At 38.5% G+C, this 18,629-nt stretch overlaps 1 protein-coding gene across 1 annotated transcript; it reads left to right on the plus strand.

Annotated features, from left to right (window-relative positions):
* Nucleotides 1–759: 759 nt before the first annotated feature.
* LOC139154245 (vomeronasal type-2 receptor 26-like) lies at nt 760–16,634 on the plus strand. Its single transcript, XM_070728673.1, has 6 exons — nt 760–923; nt 4,542–4,719; nt 9,070–9,930; nt 13,211–13,438; nt 13,822–13,948; nt 15,733–16,634. The coding sequence occupies exons 1-6, from the start codon at nt 760–762 to the stop codon at nt 16,632–16,634; spliced, it is 2,460 nt and encodes an 819-aa protein (XP_070584774.1).
* The last annotated feature ends 1,995 nt before the right edge of the window (nt 16,635–18,629 follow it).

Genomic DNA, 18,629 nt, shown 5'->3' on the forward strand with positions numbered 1-18,629 from the left:
TTTCTCTCTCTTTCCTTCCCTCTCTCTCTCTATTGCATCTCTATCACTATCTGTCCCTTCATCCCTTCTTCCAAATAGCTAGCTATCCATGATCACCTGTCCAACTTCACATGTCATATGAATCCAATCACTTGAGCTGTGGGGGGGGGGAGATAAAGCTAAGTGTTAGAGAGCCACATAAAATATGGCAACTCCAACCTGTCAAAACTTTCTGACTTAACATATTTGTTTTCTTAATATGAAAGCTTACTATAAGCATAAACCTGATTTCTTAATCATGCCACCTGTACCACTAGAAATCTGTAAAAAAAAAAATCCTTTTCATTCTTTATGTTATCTATTTACTTTTCTAGGTAGTATTTGCCTTGATTGGAACATGTTTTTTTCCTGCTACACAGAAATTTGCACTAAGCTGAAGTGTATGAAATGTTATGCACCATAATTGACCACATTTAATTTTATTACTGTGTACTCTGGAGAGTTCCAAGAAGTAGAACAAAATGGTAACTCAAACAAGAATGCCTGTTCTTAATTATATGCCTTGTTCCTTATTGTATTCAAATATGAGATTGGATGAGCAAGGCTGTTTGTGTCTGTTTTTCCAATACATTTCTGCAGTCAAATCATCTAAGGGAAATAGCAAAAATGTTAAGTTGTTCTGTCTTCACAAGACACATCAATAATCATTTGGGGAAAGCACATCAGTGATTTGCTATGTTATCCTTCATGCTGTGGGAGATAATATGGCTTCCGCAGATCATGTGCCATGATGCTAAAGGCACCATTATTGACCCTAGTATTAAATACAAATCTTATCATTCAGGCGATCTCAACATTGGTGGCATTATTTCTCAACTTTATGTGATGTCTAGCCTGATCACCTTCCAAAGAATTCCATCTGAAGAACTTCTTGATGATCCCATGTATGTAGCTATTTTTGTTAACTATACTAGTTAACTATACTAGCTTGAAATCCAGTTGGATAATCAATATATTATTTGGGCATGAAAGGAAGGGCATGAAGACTGGAATATAATTTCTATCTCCTTTCAATTATATTTCTCTGCTTAGATATTCTATTCTATTTCCTATATATTTCATTATTTTTGGGTTAACAGGAAGGCATTGCTTTTGTTCCACTTGGTTTCAAGTTCATAAAGTTGGTATAATTCATCTTGGTGTTTCTTAACAAATGACTGAGGTTTTCTCTTAAGCTGTGATTCCTAACTTCCCAGTATTTTTGTCTCTAACTTCCATGGCACAACAATTCCAGCATAATACTATATGTCTGTCAAGTCAAATCATACTTTAGACGAAAAAGAAATTTCTGTGAGATAAACCTAGTTAAACTCTCAGCCCAATACACTCACAGAATTTGCTGTGGGAAAATAGAAGGAGAGACGAATAGTGTGTGCATTTGTTCACCTTTTCTTATTTGTAAAAATAAGAAAGGTAAGAAAAAAATAGTCAATAAAATCAACATTTCATTTTGGAGAATACATGTTCAACGATAAAACAATTTATGCTGTTCCTATTTATTGCTATTTACTTACTTACTTACTTATTTACTTATTTAATGGCCCAACTCCCTGCATTTGGCATTTGAAAACAATAAACATTGAAAATCATGATCTGTCAGTTGCAAAAGGCAACCTACGTATGTGCAGGTCCACCATGAATGGTAGTATGTTCCTGGTTTTAGTTTGCATTTCCAGCAATTAGGGGGACATTTGGAAACATTTTAGGTAATCTTGCTGGAGAGAGGTACCATCGATAAAACATTTTTAATTGATTTTCTTTATAGGACATTGCTGTGGTATCTATTACATTATCTTTTTGAAATCCGAATTGTTTTTTATGTTCATTGTATTCTGATTTAATTTGCAGATATGTTAGCCAATCTATATTTATCCCTATGTCTTGTAATTGTTGTTTGGATAAGAGAACATTATTTTTGTCTAATAGCTGATGGTATGTTAATATTTTAGTAGGAGAAAAAAGGATAGGATAGGCGATAACCTATCATTTGGCGATAACCATTTTGGTACTGAGGTGTAGTGATTTCTCTTTATAGAGTGCCAAGTTGTTGTTAAGGCTTTTCGTAAATAGTGGTTTTTTAAGTATTTGGGTATTTTATAATAATCCATCACTAAGAATGCATCCAAAATTCTAGATATGTCAAAAATACATAGATTCATTATTGCATGAAATTATTTTATCTAGAAAGGTGTTTGATTATAGTGGAGTAGATAGGGAAGAGAGAAGGAGATTGATAGTAAGGAAGAGGAGAGATAGAATCTTTTTTAAATGTGACCACGTAACCATGAAAGTGCACTTTGCCTTTTACTTCAAATGTAGAAAGAACATTGCCTCTTCCACTGAATTTCTGACTTGGTGGTTTTGTAATCTAACTAATCTGTGTAATTCATATTTTCTAATCAATCAGTCAAAATTTGATTGGTAGGTACCTTGGAGGTCTCTTCTAGTCCAGCCCCTTGCTCAAGCAGGACAGCTCAAAGCATTTTAGACAAGTGGCTGTTCCCAATGACATCAAACACCCATGACCATAGTTCCCTCTAAGCTGAGCAGTGAGCAATCGCTCACTTAAAAATCATCATCAACTCAGAGTTTTCCAAACCTGCCCAGAAGCCGAGAGGGAAAGAGTGAGAGGGAAGGAGAGAGAGAGGAAGAGAGAGAAACAGATAGAAAAAAGAGAGGAAGGAAAAGAGAAAGAAACAGAATGGGAGGAAGGAAGAGAGAAAGAAAATCAAAAACTAGTTTGAAACTAGCTCAACTATTTAAGTGGCATTTTGATATTGATAGAGTTGCTCTATTATGAGCTCACTGTTATAGACACACAGTACAGTATTTTTTTTAAAAATTCTCTGAGGCAAAACAGGGTGGGTTTTTTGTTTGTTTGTTTGTTTATTAGTTCTGTGCTGCCCAGTCCCGAAGGGACTGCCGCTCAGACACTATACTTTTCCGCCCACCCCCCAAAAAAATTAGAGAGAACACTGCCCATGACATCAAAAGGAAAATTTCTTAGGCGTTCAAAAAGGTTTTTTTCCTACTTTTTAGACACTGACACTTCTAATGTGGTTTAATAGACAGTATTTCAACTTTCAAAACAAGATACAGAGGTAGAAATCCTTCCGCAATAGCCAGCCAATTCCCACACAGTATATCCACTAACCACCAGCTTTTTCCTCTAGTGAAATCCCATTGAGAATAAAGAGAGAATATTTTAGGAGCTGGAAATTATTATTATTTCTATGTTTTAGATATTGCCATTTCTAATATAGGTCAATATTTTTTTCCATTTTATTTATTTGTTTATTTGTTTGTTTGTTTGTTTTGTTAAGTGAGGACATGATAATATTAAGATACATTACTTAAAGTCAAAAATTTGAAAAAGAGTATTAGAAATAGTAATATTCAAATACATGTAACTAGTAAAAATGAAGAACATTAAGGACAATATGAAATCTTTCAAAATGAGAAATACAGTGGTACCTCATCTTATGAACGCCTCTTCTAACGAACTTTTCAAGATACGAACCCGGTGTTTAAGATTTTTTTTGCCTCTTCTTCCGAACTATTTTCACCTTACGAACCCAAGCTGCTGCTGGGATGAAGGGGTTTCTTTTTTTCCCCTTTTTTGAAGAAAGAAAAGGGAGGGGCGGCTTGGAGGGGGAAAGACTTTGCATTAACAAAAGTAGGAGAACAGCGTGCTTGCAGGCACTGAAAGGGTGTCTTTTGAAGAAAGAAAAGGGAGGGGCGCCCCCTTGCCTTTCTTCCTTCCCACTCACCCTTTAGCCTAGCCTTGCTTTTTCCACCCGCCCCCCTTAGCTGATCCTCCCTGCCCTCTGTTCGCCTCCCTTCTAAAGTTTGGGATTTTCCTGAAGGATTTGCACACATTATTTGCTTTTATATTGATTCCTATGGGAAACATTGTTTTGTCTTACCAACTTTTCACCTTACGATCCTCCTCCTGGAACCAATTAAGTTCGTATCATGAGGTACCACTGTATAGAAATTATACAACACTACTATAAAGAAGTGATCTTCCAAATATCTAATTCTGTACTGAATTTGTGAAACAGTGAGGAAAGATTCAACCTTGAACTAAGGAGAAATTTCCTGACAGTGAGAACAATTAATCAGTGGAATGGCTTGACTTCAGAAATTGTGTATGGAGGCTTTTAAGAAGAGACTGGATAGACACTTGTCTGTAGTAGTACATGGTCTCCTGCTTGAGCAGGGAACTGGACTAGAAGACCTCCAAGGTTCCTTCCAACTCTGTAATTCTCTTATTTTGTTAAGAATTTTTTGTTAACTATTTTTCCTTTGGGTAGGAGGTTATACTTTATTTCTGAACCTTCTCTGTTAGAAAACTGAACTTTTCTGACAGAAGCATTCCTTTGAAGTATGTTTGTACAGACGTATCAGCACATCTTATCCTTGATCTTTGCTGTAATGGAGATCAACAAAAATCTTCAGATTTTGCCAAACATCACTCTGGGCTTTGGGATATATAACAGCTATTTCATGGCAACGTGGACTTACCTTGCTTCTATGGAGCTTCTTTCTTCACATGGCAAATTTGTTCCAAACTACAAATGTAGCATCCGTCAAATCTCAATTTGTGTTATTGCTGGACCCAACTCACATATCTCTCAGGTCATGGCAGACATCCTGAGCATTTATAAGATTCCACAGGTAGGACGAGCTCAAAAAAACAACAACGTATATTTATACTTGATTTTCTGTATAATGACATTTGGGGCTGGGTAGGTTACAAGTAGTGGCAACTGGAAAATAAATAAAATCTGTCTGGGGAGCATTTCTATATGTTCAGCATATTTTATTGAAAATGTTGCAAGAGTTTCAGAAAAAAAATCTTATCTCTAATTTTTGAAAAAGAAAATGAGAATAAACCTATTGGAATTGGATGGCATATAAGTGTCACAAACAAACAAGCAAGCAAACAAACAAATAAATAATTGAATGAATGAGTGAATGAACAAACAAACAAACAAACTTCTTAATGTTTAGGTATTTTTCCTTCAATTTAAAATATTTTGCTTATTTCCATGAATTTTGCATAGCAGTTAATAACAAAAAATAAAACATTACACAGCTAAAGTATCAAAGTAGTGCAGTCCTAATAAAGAAAAGAAGCAAAACAGGTTAAATACTCTGATGGGCTCTAACACGAGTCCAAAACTTTGAAGACTAAACCTCTAGTGCCAGTGACCAACCCAGATTAGATCAACAGATGGTGTTTATCAGATAACTATAGTCACAATATGATTTGATATTGAAACATCTGCCACTTCATTTCTATTTCCAAGAATATAGCTGCATTGATATTCTTAAAGGAAGGGAGGGAGGAACCCCAAAATAAATGTTTTTATTTTTAATTTTTTTTTAAATTAAGATATATACATTAAAAACAATACAAAAATATATACATTATATACAATACATAGAAAGAAAAAACAGAAATGAAAAATAATACAAACAGAAAAAGAACAATGTACTAATATTAAAGAATAGACTCACATTTGTACAATATACCCCTTAGGGTTCTTTTATGGCAATTCATAGCAACGGGTAATTACTATAGTGATATACCTTATACTTTTCCCTATTTATAATTTTTTTCCACCTTAGTAATGTCTTTCCCTTAAATAAGTCAACTAATATTGGACAACTAGTATAAGTCAACTAGTATTGGACAAAATAAATAAATAAAATAAAATAAAATAAAAAAATATGAATATTGTCTCCAATTGTGCACCGAATCACCAAATCTATTAATCAATCAACTATTAAAATCCATATAAATATATTTTCAATTTTGTTTTTCAATTTTCAAATTCAGCAAAAAAAACATGTGACACTTATACATACATACAAACATACATACATACATACATACATACATACATATATATATGTAGATTGTTTTGAGTTCAGGTTTTGCCCCATGTAATATTTTGAGTGTCTATGCGACGTTTCGGTGAAATCACATTCACCATCATCAGGCTGAAGTTGTAAGCTTAATCAATCAACTATTAAAATCCATATATATATATATTCAATTTTGTTTTTCAATTTTCAAATTCAGCAAAAAAAAACATGTGACACTTATACATACATACATACATACATACATACATACATACATACATACATACATACATATGTAGATTGTTTTGAGTTCAGGTTTTCCCCCGTGTAATATTTTGAGTGAATCTCTGGTAGGCGGGAGGTGTCATCTCGTTTGTTCATGCTGAGGGGGTGTTTTTGTCCCTTGTCCAGCACATTAAAAAAACAGGGCATGAAATTGACTTTGAAAAAACTAAATTACTTTCCAAAACAGAAAATGTATACAAAAGAATAATTATGGAAGCCATAGAGATAGAAAAACACCCCCTCAGCATGAACAAACCTTAAACAAAAAAACGTATCATAATCATCACCATGTCAATCCTTCAACTAAATGTGATTCCACCAACCAATCAAATCATTAAAACATAGCCACCCAATCTATTTGCTACATTCAAACCAAATCTCCACCCCCACCACTATTTATAAGGAATAAATGGCAGTTGCAAACAAACTATATTTACAGCAGCACGAAGCTTACAACTTCAGTCTGATGATGGTGAATGTGATTTCACCGAAACGTCGCATAGACACTCAAAATATTACATGGGGCAAAACCCAAACTCAGAACAATCTACATATATATATATATGGGTTGGGCCTAGAGGCAAAAAGGAGCTGTGACGTTCCTTCAATATACCAGGGTGATCCGACATAAAAAAACATATAGCCCCTCCCTGGTACAGAGCTGGAAGGGATCAGGTCTGATGACTCAACTGCTAATTCTCTGCCTTACAAGGCAGAGGCTACCAGATTGAATCCCAGTAAGGAAGGGTGTGGCTAGCTGATGAGGCTAGAACAAGGCCAAAATGGGACCATCCTAGTCTCCCTTAATTTTAAAAATTCCAGCTAAAAACATTTGACACACACACATATATATATATGTATGTATCAAATGTTTTAGCTGGAAGTTTAAAATTAAGGAAGACTAGGATGGTCCCATTTCGGCCTTGTTTTAGCCTCATCAGCTAGCCACACCCTTCCTTACTGGGATTCGATCTGGCAGCCTCTGCCTTGTAAGGCATATTTGTTTTCGTATACATATATATCTTTTTTCCCTTTCTTTTCTTCATTTGTATGCTAGCCATCTACCCAGCTTATTAGCATGTTCAATTTTTTTTTTTTGCTATTTTAATTTTCAAAGCTATTTCTTCTTATGCTATCAAATTGATTTTATGTTTAAATATTTTTTTCTTCTCTAATTTCATTTTTGTTGGGTTCTTTATGCATCTTACATTCCAATTCTCCTATTTTTCTTTGTATCTCCTTTATTTGATTAAATCTGCTTCTATTCCTCCTATCATATTCACAATTGTGGATCACAAGCTTCCTAACAGACAGGAAACAGCAGGTGAAGGTAGGAAAAATCACATCAGATGCGTGTACAATTAGCACAGCCCCCCCCCCCAAGGCTATGTACTCTCACCACTTCTCTTCTCTCTATACACCAATGACTGCATTTCAAACGATCCATCTGTTAAACTACTGAAGTTTGCAGATGATACAACAGTGATCGGATTCATTCTAGACAATGATGAATCTGCACACAGACAGGAGGTTGAATAACTAACCTTGTGGTGTGACCAGAACAATCTAGAACTGAACACACTTAAAACCATAGAAATGGTGGTAGCATCCTCCAACGCTATGCTCTATGGCTCCACAATTGAAAATTTATCATACATAGTTGGCAATCATCACTCATAATAATGATCCTTTTTTTTTATCAAATTTGTGTTCTTGAACTTGTACTTTCAGAAAAATGTTATCTTATAAATATAATGACTTTCTTCGCAATATTATAAATCAGTGGCTATGCGCCATGGTGGTGCAATGGTTAGAATACAGTATTGCAGGTTACATCTGCTGACTGCAACTTGGCAATTCAAATCTGACCAGGCTCAGATCTGACTCAGCCTTCAATCCTTCTGAGGTCACAGATAGTTGGGGGTAATATGCTGACTCTGTAAACTGCTTAGAGATGTCTGTATAAAGCAGTATATAAGTTTAAGTGCTATTGCTATGCAGTTCTATTAACTTCACAGAAATTAAAGACTAGTGTTCAATATTAAAACCCCATAGAAATCAATACAAGTTAGTCAGGCTTATTATTGAAAAAAATTATACAAAATATTAAAATGTTATGTGCAAATGACATTAGTAGCGGTGGGCTTTACATATTCCTGCCACCAGTTTGCCTCTTGCCATGCATGTGCCCAGCCTTCTGCATGCACACACATCTTCCCTGCATGTGACCAGCCACCAAAAAGTGACAGCATTATATCCAGAGTTACTGCTATAGGTTCGACCAAACTGGTCCAAACTGGCTCAATGCCACCTCTCTTAGGAGTCAAAATGATGAACCACAAACTACACAATTATGATGTAAAATATATCCTTAGTCCATAGAAAGAAAAATAGTGTGGAACACATTTCACAAAGGCTTTCCTACTTTTACTGTAAACCACCAAGGGTCATAAAGCATTATAAAGTAGTATATAAATCAATGTTCTGTTTTTATAAAGGAGAAGAGAGAAGCATTATTTGTAAATCTGAAAGATTCATATTAGAGAGAGGGAGATAATTCTTTATTGGCCAAATGTGATTGGACACACAAGGAATTTGTCTTGGTGCATATGCACTCAGTGCACATAAAAGAAAAATATACATTTGTCAACTCTTCAATGTAGTCCAAAGGAGAAGCGGAACAATGAATATTTCTCTTTCCTTATTGTAAGATTACATTAACAGAATCTTACAAGACTAGAAGTATTTAGAAGAATCCCTGCTAAAAATCTTCACATCTCTCTTCTTCCATAGATCACCCAAGATTGTTCTCATACCATTATAGATATGTATGAATTCATTCCCTTTTCTATTTTCCTTTTCCCTTAGCTTACATATGGCTCTGCTCCAGTGATTGATAATGTGATTCATAAACATTTTTATCATCAGATGTTTCCAAATGAACAACTTCAAATTATGGGGATCCTCCAGCTGCTGCTGTATTTTAAGTGGTCTTGGATTGGGCTGATTTGTCAAGCAAATGAGATTGGTGAAAGATTTCTGCGGGAAGTGCTTATCAAGTTTTCCGAAAAAGGAATCTGCTTTGATTACATTGAAGAGCTTATGCTGGAGGCTTTTTCAACTGATCTGGGAGAAAAAATGGATAACTTTGTTCAAATATACAGTGTCATTATGACAAGTATTTCTAGTGTTCTGATTATATACTGTGAAAACCAAGTCATGGCTCTTTTCAGAATTATCTCCTCTGTTTCAGAATATTGGGAAACAACAGTAGAGAGAAAAGATAAAGTTTGGATTTTTTCAGCCCAGATGGAATACACTTCAGTTCCATTTCAAAGAGATCGCAGTATGGACTTCATCCATGGGGCTCTTTCTTTTGCAGTTTCATCAAAAGAAGCATTAGGGTTTCATAGATTTCTTCAACTGAGAAACAGTGTTGCTGAAGATGAAGACATTTTTTCAAGGGTCTTTTGGGAACAAGCCTTTGAATGTTCCTTTTCAAATTCCATTTTAAATACAAAGTCAGAGAAAAGATGCACAGGGTACGAGAAGCTGGAAACTCTTCCAGACTCTGTTTTTGAATTGAGCATGACTGGTCAAAGCTACAGTATCTACAATGCAGTCTATGCTGTGGCACATGCTCTCCACACCATGCTTACATCTCACTCCAAACACAGAGCAATGACCAGTAGTGGGAAACTGGAGCTGCTCAATCCTGAAGTATGGCAGGTAATCTCCTATATTTATCAAGAGAGCAAATGATTTTGCTTGCATATCTACAATTTTTCACAAAGTATCCTGAAACCTATTGAAATCTTTGATATTCATGGATCAGAATAACAATAGCAACAGCCCTTAGACTTTTGTCCAATTTAACAGTGCTTTTACATCCCTCTCTCATCAGTTTACAGAGTCAGCATATTATCCCCAACAATTTTGGGTGCTCATTCAATCACATCAGAAAGATGAAAGGCTGAGACAACCTTGAGCCTGGTGAGATTCAAACTACAGTAATACCTCATGATACGAACTTAATCGGTGCAAGTAGGAGGTTCGTAAGACTAAAGGTTCGTAAGACGAAACATTGTTTCCCATAGGAAACAATGTAAAGTCAATTAATCCGTGCAACCAAAAAACCCCCGCAAAAAAAGGGCTTTCGGCGACTGCTGGGAAGCCGTGCGGCTGTTTTAAAAGGTGACAGCCAGCCTGGGGGGCTTCCCAGCACCCCCCGAACCCGGGGGGTTCTGGGAAGCCCCCCAGGCCGGCTGCAACCTTTTAAAATGGCCGCGCCACTTCCCAGCTGTCTCCTGAAGCCGAACGCTAAAGCCGAACTTCTGCGTTATAATTAGGTATTCTGGCAGTAGCCCTCCTCTGCCTTAGACTGTGTACTGTTCACCTCACACCCATCCCAAAGAGATCTGGTGCCTAAGAGCACCATCATGCCTACTGTTCCTGTCCTAATGTTGCCTTTTATTTTTATTAATTTCATGTATACAAATTATGTATCTACTTATATGTATTATCTAATGTGAGATTGACAAAATAAATAAATTTAAAAAATTAATTAAGAATGGTGTATATTAACAATATAGAAAGTACACATAAAATATGAATTTTAAAAAAATAACGCAAAGATTTTGAAAATTGTAACATAAAGAAACAATCTGGGGAAATCAACCATTTGGTTGGATGGGCAGATGCAAAGAGCCACGGTGGCACAGTGGTTAGAGTGAAGTACTGCAGGCTACTTCTGCTGCCTGTTGGCTGCCTACTACTTGGTACAGTGGTACCTCAAGATATGAACCCCTCGTCTTACAAACAACTCATGATACGAACCCGGGGTTCAGAAAAATTTTGCCTCTTCTTACGAACTTTTTTTGAGTTACGAACCGGCGTTCGGAGACTGCTGGGAAGCCGCGCGGCTGTTTTAAAAGGTGACAGCCGGGCGGCGGGGCTTCCCAGAAGCCTCCCGAACGCCATTTCGTAACTCGAACAAAGTTCATAAGAAGAGGCAAAAATTTTCTGAACCCCGGGTTCGGTTCGGGAGGTTGCTGGGAAGCCCCCCAGCCTGGCTGTCACCTTTTAAAACAGCCACGCCGTTTCCCAGCTGTCTCCTGAAGCCGAACGCCAAAGCCGAACTTCCGCGTTCGGCTTCGGGAGACAGCTGGGAAGTGGCGCGGCTGTTTTAAAAGGTGACAGCCAGGCTGGGGGGCTTCCCAGCAACCTCCCGAACCGAACCCGGGGTTCAGAAAATGTTTGCCTCTTCTTACGAACTTTGTTCGAGTTACGAACCGGCGTTCGGGAGGCTTCTGGGAAGCCCCGCCGCCTGGCTGTCACCTTTTAAAACAGCCGCGCAGCTTCCCAGCGGTCTCCGAACGCCGGTTCGTAACTCAAAAAAAGTTCGTAAGAAGAGGCAAAATTTTTCTGAACCCTGGGTTCGTATCACGAGTTGTTCGTAAGACGAGGGGTTCGTATCTTGAGGTACCACTGTACCAAGTAGTAGGCAGCCAGCAGGCAGCAGAAGTAGCCTGCAGTACTGCACTCTAACCACTGTGCCACCGTGGTTCTTTGCATCTGCCCATCCAACCAAATGGTTGATTTCCCCAGATTGTTTCTTTATGTTACAATTTTCAAAATCTTTGCGTTATTTTTTTAAAATTCATATTTTATGTGTACTTTCTATATTGTTAATATACACCATTCTTAATTAATTTTTTAAATTTATTTATTTTGTCAATCTCACATTAGATAATACATATAAGTAGATACATAATTTGTATACATGAAATTAATAAAAATAAAAGGCAACATTAGGACAGGAACAGTAGGCATGATGGTGCTCTTAGGCACCAGATCTCTTTGGGATGGGTGTGAGGTGAACAGTACACAGTCTAAGGCAGAGGAGGGCTACTGCCAGAGTACCTAATTGCACACAGCTCTGTGGCTCTGGACCATGAGTGTGGGATCGAGCGTAATCACGCTTCCTGCAACTGTGCAGGTAGCAAAATCACACAGAGGGACTTGCATGCATGTGTGTTTTAGTGAGGTGTTCGCCTGCTCGTCGTCAGGGCGAAAAGGAGGCCCCAAGCCTGCGCAGCCTTTTTTATAGGGCTGGCAGGCTCCGCCCCCCAACGATGTCATCGGCTTTGGCTGATGACCCAAAATGGCTGGGATCTCGTGAAATCTCACGAGATCCCGGCCTACCAACATGGCGGCTACGGCGGGAGCTGTGTCTCCCTGGCCCTGCTGAAAATCCGGGCCGAGGATTAATCACCGGCCACACATTACTGGAGAACAAGCTACACAAGATTAGGTTTACAATGCTTTTTTGGCAATGTTGTTACAGTGGGCTTTGGCATTTAGATCATATGAGTACTCCAAGATAATTGACAGACTGAGGGTCGTTTACAAGGTCATGTGCACTCAGCTTGTATTTTGTGTTCTGATTCTTGTTGCCAATATGTAAAACAGAGCATTTGTTTTTTGAAATTTGGATTTGCCAATTATTTGACAATTTTAACAGAAAATATCTTTTTGAAGGGTAGCATTATTGTCGGTGGTGCTAAATAGTTTTACATCATCAGCAAAGAGGTATGTAGATTTATGTAGAGTTGGATGTATGTAAAGATTATGTAAATTATTATGTAAAGATTAATGCATAACTATGGAATGGAGGTATAGAAAAAAATGAGTGTCCTCAGGCACTAAAAATGAAAATGACATCAGAAGGAGGAGACAAAGGTGAGGAAAGATCTAGAAGAATTTGATGTGCATACCAAATAATACCAAGGAGGGTGAGAACTTGCTTTTGGTGGTGTGGCATGTACTTTTATGTGATAGACATGTTAAGCTGTCTTCAAATTTCTCTGTCCCTTTTCATGACTGTTTTGGATGAACAAATCATATTATAAGTAAGAAGCAGAACAATTTCTTGTAAAATCATGTTGCTGCATATGTTTTATTCATTCTTCTATAGCTTTATTAATTACTCTCATGTTCTTCCCTTGAGCTTCATCACTACCTGAGAAGAGTCTCATTTAACAACATCGCTGGAGAAAACATTTTCTTTGACCAGAATGGGAAGGTTGCATCTGGCTTTGATATTATCAACTGGGTCACTTTTCCAAATCAATCCTTTCTAAGGCTCAAAGTTGGAAAAGTAAATCCATCAGCTCAACTAGAAAGCCATCTCTCTCTATCGGTAGATAACATTGTTTGGCCCAATCTTTTTAACCAGGTATCTATTCTTTATTTTTCAAGAGGTGGTTCAGTGCTCATGGATCTTTGAACAGTTGTGCAAATTAATGAATCAAGCACAATCAAAACAATATTCTTGATTTACACAACCTTGAATAAGATTTTGCAGAAGAAAAACTATATTTGTGTCTCAAAGATTAGGCCTAATCTATCAGATGAATGAGAGATATTTCATTTACACGATTCACTGTGTTGGAAAGATATTTTAAGAGATAATCCTTACATGCTAGCATTGAATGTTTCATAACTCTGATCCAAAAAAGAAAGAAAATATTAATCAAAGATGACATTTTCAAGATTACAATTCTAAATTTAAATTACAATTTAAATTCTAAATATATTCCACTTTCATTTATTAAACAGACAAAGCCCCTTTCTTTGTGCAATGGTCATTGCTCCTTGGGGTACAGCAAGATTAAAATAGAAGGGAAACCATTTTGCTGTTACAAATGTTTACGTTGCCCCAAAGGAAAAATTGCCAACCAGACTGGTAAGAGGTGCCATGCAAAAACTGTTGGAATGGAATGTGGCAATGCCCTTAAGGAAAAAGGGAATGAGATGCTACCCACAGTAATTTAAGGATCATAAAAAGAAATTTAAAAAGAACTGCCTTAATGGATTAATCAGTTAAAAATGGCAGAAAAGGGTTTTGTAGTTTTGGATTTTCAATACTCTTTAATGTAGCTTTGTAACAATGTAGAATTATCTCCCTTAGTTGCTTTTTTCTGTCTGGTTTAGAGAAGGTTGATAACACATGACATCTGTTTTTCTGTCTATATATCTATCAATTATCTGTCTGTCTGTCTGTCTGTCTGTCTGTCTGTCTGTCTGTCTGTCTGTCTGTCTGTCTGTCTGTCTGTCTGCCTGCCTGCCTGCCTGCCTGCCAGCCTGCCTCTCTCTCTCTCTCTCTCTCTCTCTCTCTCTCTCTCTCTCTCTCTCTATCTATCTATCTATCTATCTATCCACCCATCCATCATCTCGCTCTCCCTCCCTCCCCTCCTCTCTTTGCTATGTATAACATGGAGAATTCCATGCTTTTAATTTTCAAATTATTGAGTTTTGTAAAGATATTGATGGGAATGAGCAAGGTTTTAACAATAGAGGAGGAAACTTCAGTAAAATGCATCTCATTTTAAAATATATATACTAAGTAGGTTTAAATGAGACAACCCTGAAAGAGAATCATTAAAAATAAATTGCCACTCTAAAAGAAATTTGGTTCCCAGGGAGGGTGGTTGTTACACATGACCCAACAAATATATCTTTGCCTCCACTTCACATGAAACTCAGATTGATGAAAATGAAAATGTTATGAAAATAATAAACAAGGAAGGCAAAGTTTTTCATTATTTGATACAGAGGTTTCCAAGAATAATTGATGCCAAGATTAAGAGAGGCATTTTTGTTGGCCTACATAGTGAATATGTCATCAATCACAAATGGTTTGAAGATATGTTAATTGGGCCATAGATTCCCAGGAAAGCCTTCTAGAAACTCATTGACAGGGGTGGGTTCCTTCTGGTTTCGACATGTTCACTGATGATGTCACAATACCATCACGAAACCAGATTGGGTTGTTGATGTAGCTTTTGCTTGGAAAGCACTATTCCTTTTAGATAAATTTGACCTAATTCACTAGCTATTATCCTGATTTTATCCTGTTATAAATTGGATAATTTTTTTAGCTTATTTCCTATTTTTAAACTATTTTGACCTAGCGTTAGGACTAGCGATGAGACCTAAGCATCTACACGGATCGCCATCTTGGAAAAGCCTTTTTTCTTGAAAAGTTGGAAAACATTTCCTTAGATCTCCACCAAACTCATTGTTGGGAGTATCAACTTGGCCAAACTTTGGAAGAGCTTTGCCCAAGACTTCTCATATATTTTGAGCTAACCTGACTCTCCCAACAATGAGTTTGGCATCAATCTAGGAAATGTCTTCCAGCTGTGTGTGCATTTGTGTTTTTAAAAAGGTTCTTTGATATTATTATAAGCATTACTTGTAATATTATAATGTATTTACCCATAAGCGGTAGGTAAAATCCAATTTCAAATTTGTAAATAAAATGAAATGATATCTGAATGAGTAAATTCCTTTCAAAGGATCTCTTCTCACACAAATAGAATTTAAGTTTTTCTTGCTTTTAACTTTCTAGATAAGCTGAATTTGGGATAAATATTTGGAAATTCCAGGCAATGACTATTATATTTCTGAAAGTTTGAGGATGGCTGATTTAAGTTTGAATGTTTGACAACTCTGTTTCTCTTCCAGATTTAGATGACTGCATCCTATGTACTGAAGAAAACTATCCTAATGAGAATCAGGATCTATGCATTCAAAAACGCATAAGCTTTTTGTCTTTTAAAGAACCCTTGGGAATCACCTTAACCAGTATGGCTTTCTTTTTTGCTTCCATCTCAGCAGTGGTGCTGGGGGTCTTCATTAAAACCCAGGACACTCCCATTGTCAAAGCCAACAACCGGACCCTCACCTATTCCCTTCTTGTTGCTCTCTTCCTGTCCTTCCTTTGCACGTTACTTTTTGTTGGACAGCCTAACCGAATAAAATGTCTCATAAGACAAACTGCTTTTGGCGCCATATTCTCTTTAGCCCTTTCTTGCATATTGGGCAAAACAACAATAGTGGTCCTTGCTTTCATGGCCACAAAACCAGGCTCCAAAATGAGGAAATGGGTGGGGAAAAAGTTGGCCAACATTATTGTATTGTCTTGCTCCCTGGTGCAAATCACCATTTGTAGTGTGTGGCTGACAATTTCTCCCCCGTTCCCAGATTCAGACATGAACTCCACACCTGAAGACATTGTCTTAGAGTGTAATGAGGGCTCAGACATCATGTTTTATGTTGTCCTTGGTTATATGAATTTCTTGGCTTCCATCAGTTTCACGGTGGCCTTTCTAGCCAGGAAGTTACCTGATAGCTTTAATGAAGCCAAATTTATCACCTTCAGCATGTTGGTCTTTTGCAGTGTCTGGGTATTGTTCATTCCCACCTATCTGAGCACCAAGGGGAAATATATGGTGGCTGTCGAGATATTTTCCATTTTGGCATCTGCAGCTGGATTACTGGGCTGCATCTTTTCCCCCAAATGCTATGTTATTGTTATGAGGCCTGATTTGAACAGAAAGGAACAGCTAATAAAGAAGCACATGTGAAATCTTTTTGTATATATTTATTTAGTAGGCTTTTTAGCCCAGTTACAACTGGTGCTTCTTTCAAATTGCTATTTTTTTTTCAGAAATAGTCCTTTCCCCAAAATAATAAGTTGGCCAACATTATTGTATTGTCTTGATCCCTGGTGCAAATCACCATTTGTAGTGTGTGACTGACAATTTCTTCCCCGTTCCCAGATTCAGACATGAACTCCATACCGGAAGACATTGTTTTAGAATGTCCCCACAATACATGCTATATATAGAAAGGAAGCAGTATGCTCCCTCCCATATTTGGGTATACCAGGGTGATTTGACAGAAGGAAAAAATGTGTGTGTGTGTTCTTCTGTCAAATCATCCTGGTATACCCAAATATGAGAGGAAGCATACTGCTTCCTTTTTGCCTCTTGGTCTCTCCAGGAGCCATCCAGGAACTTGCTATTAGCCAACAAACTATTTTCTATATATGCAACAATTTTTTGCTGATAATGAAAATGAAAGGCCCTAGAGGGGCTGGGAGACAAAAAGGAAGCAGTATGCTTTCTCCCATGTTTATCTCTCTCTCTCTCTTTATATATATACAGTAATACCTCATCTTACGAACTTAATTGGTGCCGGGAGGAGGTTCGTAAGGTGAAAAGTTTGTAAGACGAACCATTGTTCCCCATAGGAATCAATGGGAAAGTGATTAATGCGTGCAAGCCAGTCGCCACCACCAAAGGAGGCTTGAGCCTCCCGATCCTCCCCGCCCCTTTGCCATGCATATCATCCTGGGTGAAGCGCTGGCTCAAGCGGGCGGTGGCAGACCAGCTTTGTGTTTTTGGCTGGGGGGGGAGAAGTAGGACCTTCCTAACTCCCTCCCCCCCCAGCCAAAAACCCAAAGCCTGTCTGCTGCCACCCGCTTGAGTCAGGACAGAAGGGGCGAAGTGACATGAGGGATGGGAAGCTGAAGCCGCCGGCGGTTTGAGCTTCCCATTCCTCCAAGCCGCTTCGTCCTCCTGGCTCAAGCGGGTGGTGGCAGACCGGCTTTGTGTTTTTGGCTGGGGGGGGGAGAAGGAGGACCTTCCTAACTCCCTCCCCCCCAGCCAAAAACCCAAAGCCGGTCTGCCACCGCCCGCTTGAGACAGGATGACAGGCAGGGCAAAGCACTGTGGAGCAAAGCAAAGGGAGGCTCAAACCACCGGTGGCTTCAGCTTCCCATCCCTCCATGCTGCTTTTTAAAGCCGCCGGCAGTTTGAGCCTCCCTTTGCTCCATGCTGTCACCTTTTAAAACAGCTGGGGGGCTTCTCGGCGGCCTCCCGAATGCCGAACCCAGAAGTTAGGGTTTGGCATTCGGGTTCAGGAGGACGCTGAGAAAGCCCCGGCTGTTTTAAAAGGTGACAGCCGGGCAGCGGAGCTTCCCAGCGGCCTCCCGAACCCGAACTTTTGCCGAACGTCTGGGTTTGGCATTCAGGAGGCTGCCGAGAAGCCCCCCCGCATGGCTGTTACCTTTTAAAACAGCCAGGGGGCTTCTCAGCGGCCTCCCGAATGCTGAACCCGGAAGTTTGGGTTTGGTGTTTGGGTTCAGGAGGACGCTGAGAAGCCCCCCGGCTGTTTCAAAAAGTGACAGCCGGGTGGCGGGGCTTCTCGTCGTCGTCGTCGTCAGGTTTGTAAGAAGGAAAAACTTCGTAAGAAGTGGCAAAAAATTTCTGAACCCCGGATTCGTATCTCGGGTTGTTCGTAAGACGAGGGGTTCGTATCATGAGGTACCACTGTATATATAAAGCACTCCCCACCCACCCACCAGTATTTATAGAGGGAAGGGAGTTCAGGTCTCGGTGTGTTTGCCCTAGCACAAGGACAAAAGCACCAGCCTGAAGATAACGATATATACTCAGAACAATCTACATATATATATATACTGCTTTACAAAGTGATGCATGATTCCACCCTAAATAGTCTGAGCACATGGCCCAATAGCCATGCTACTCATGAGTAAACCCCCTCCTGACAAACCA

This window comes from Erythrolamprus reginae, chromosome Z (assembly GCF_031021105.1).
Source record: "Erythrolamprus reginae isolate rEryReg1 chromosome Z, rEryReg1.hap1, whole genome shotgun sequence".
Classification (NCBI taxonomy): Eukaryota; Metazoa; Chordata; class Lepidosauria; order Squamata; family Dipsadidae; genus Erythrolamprus; species Erythrolamprus reginae.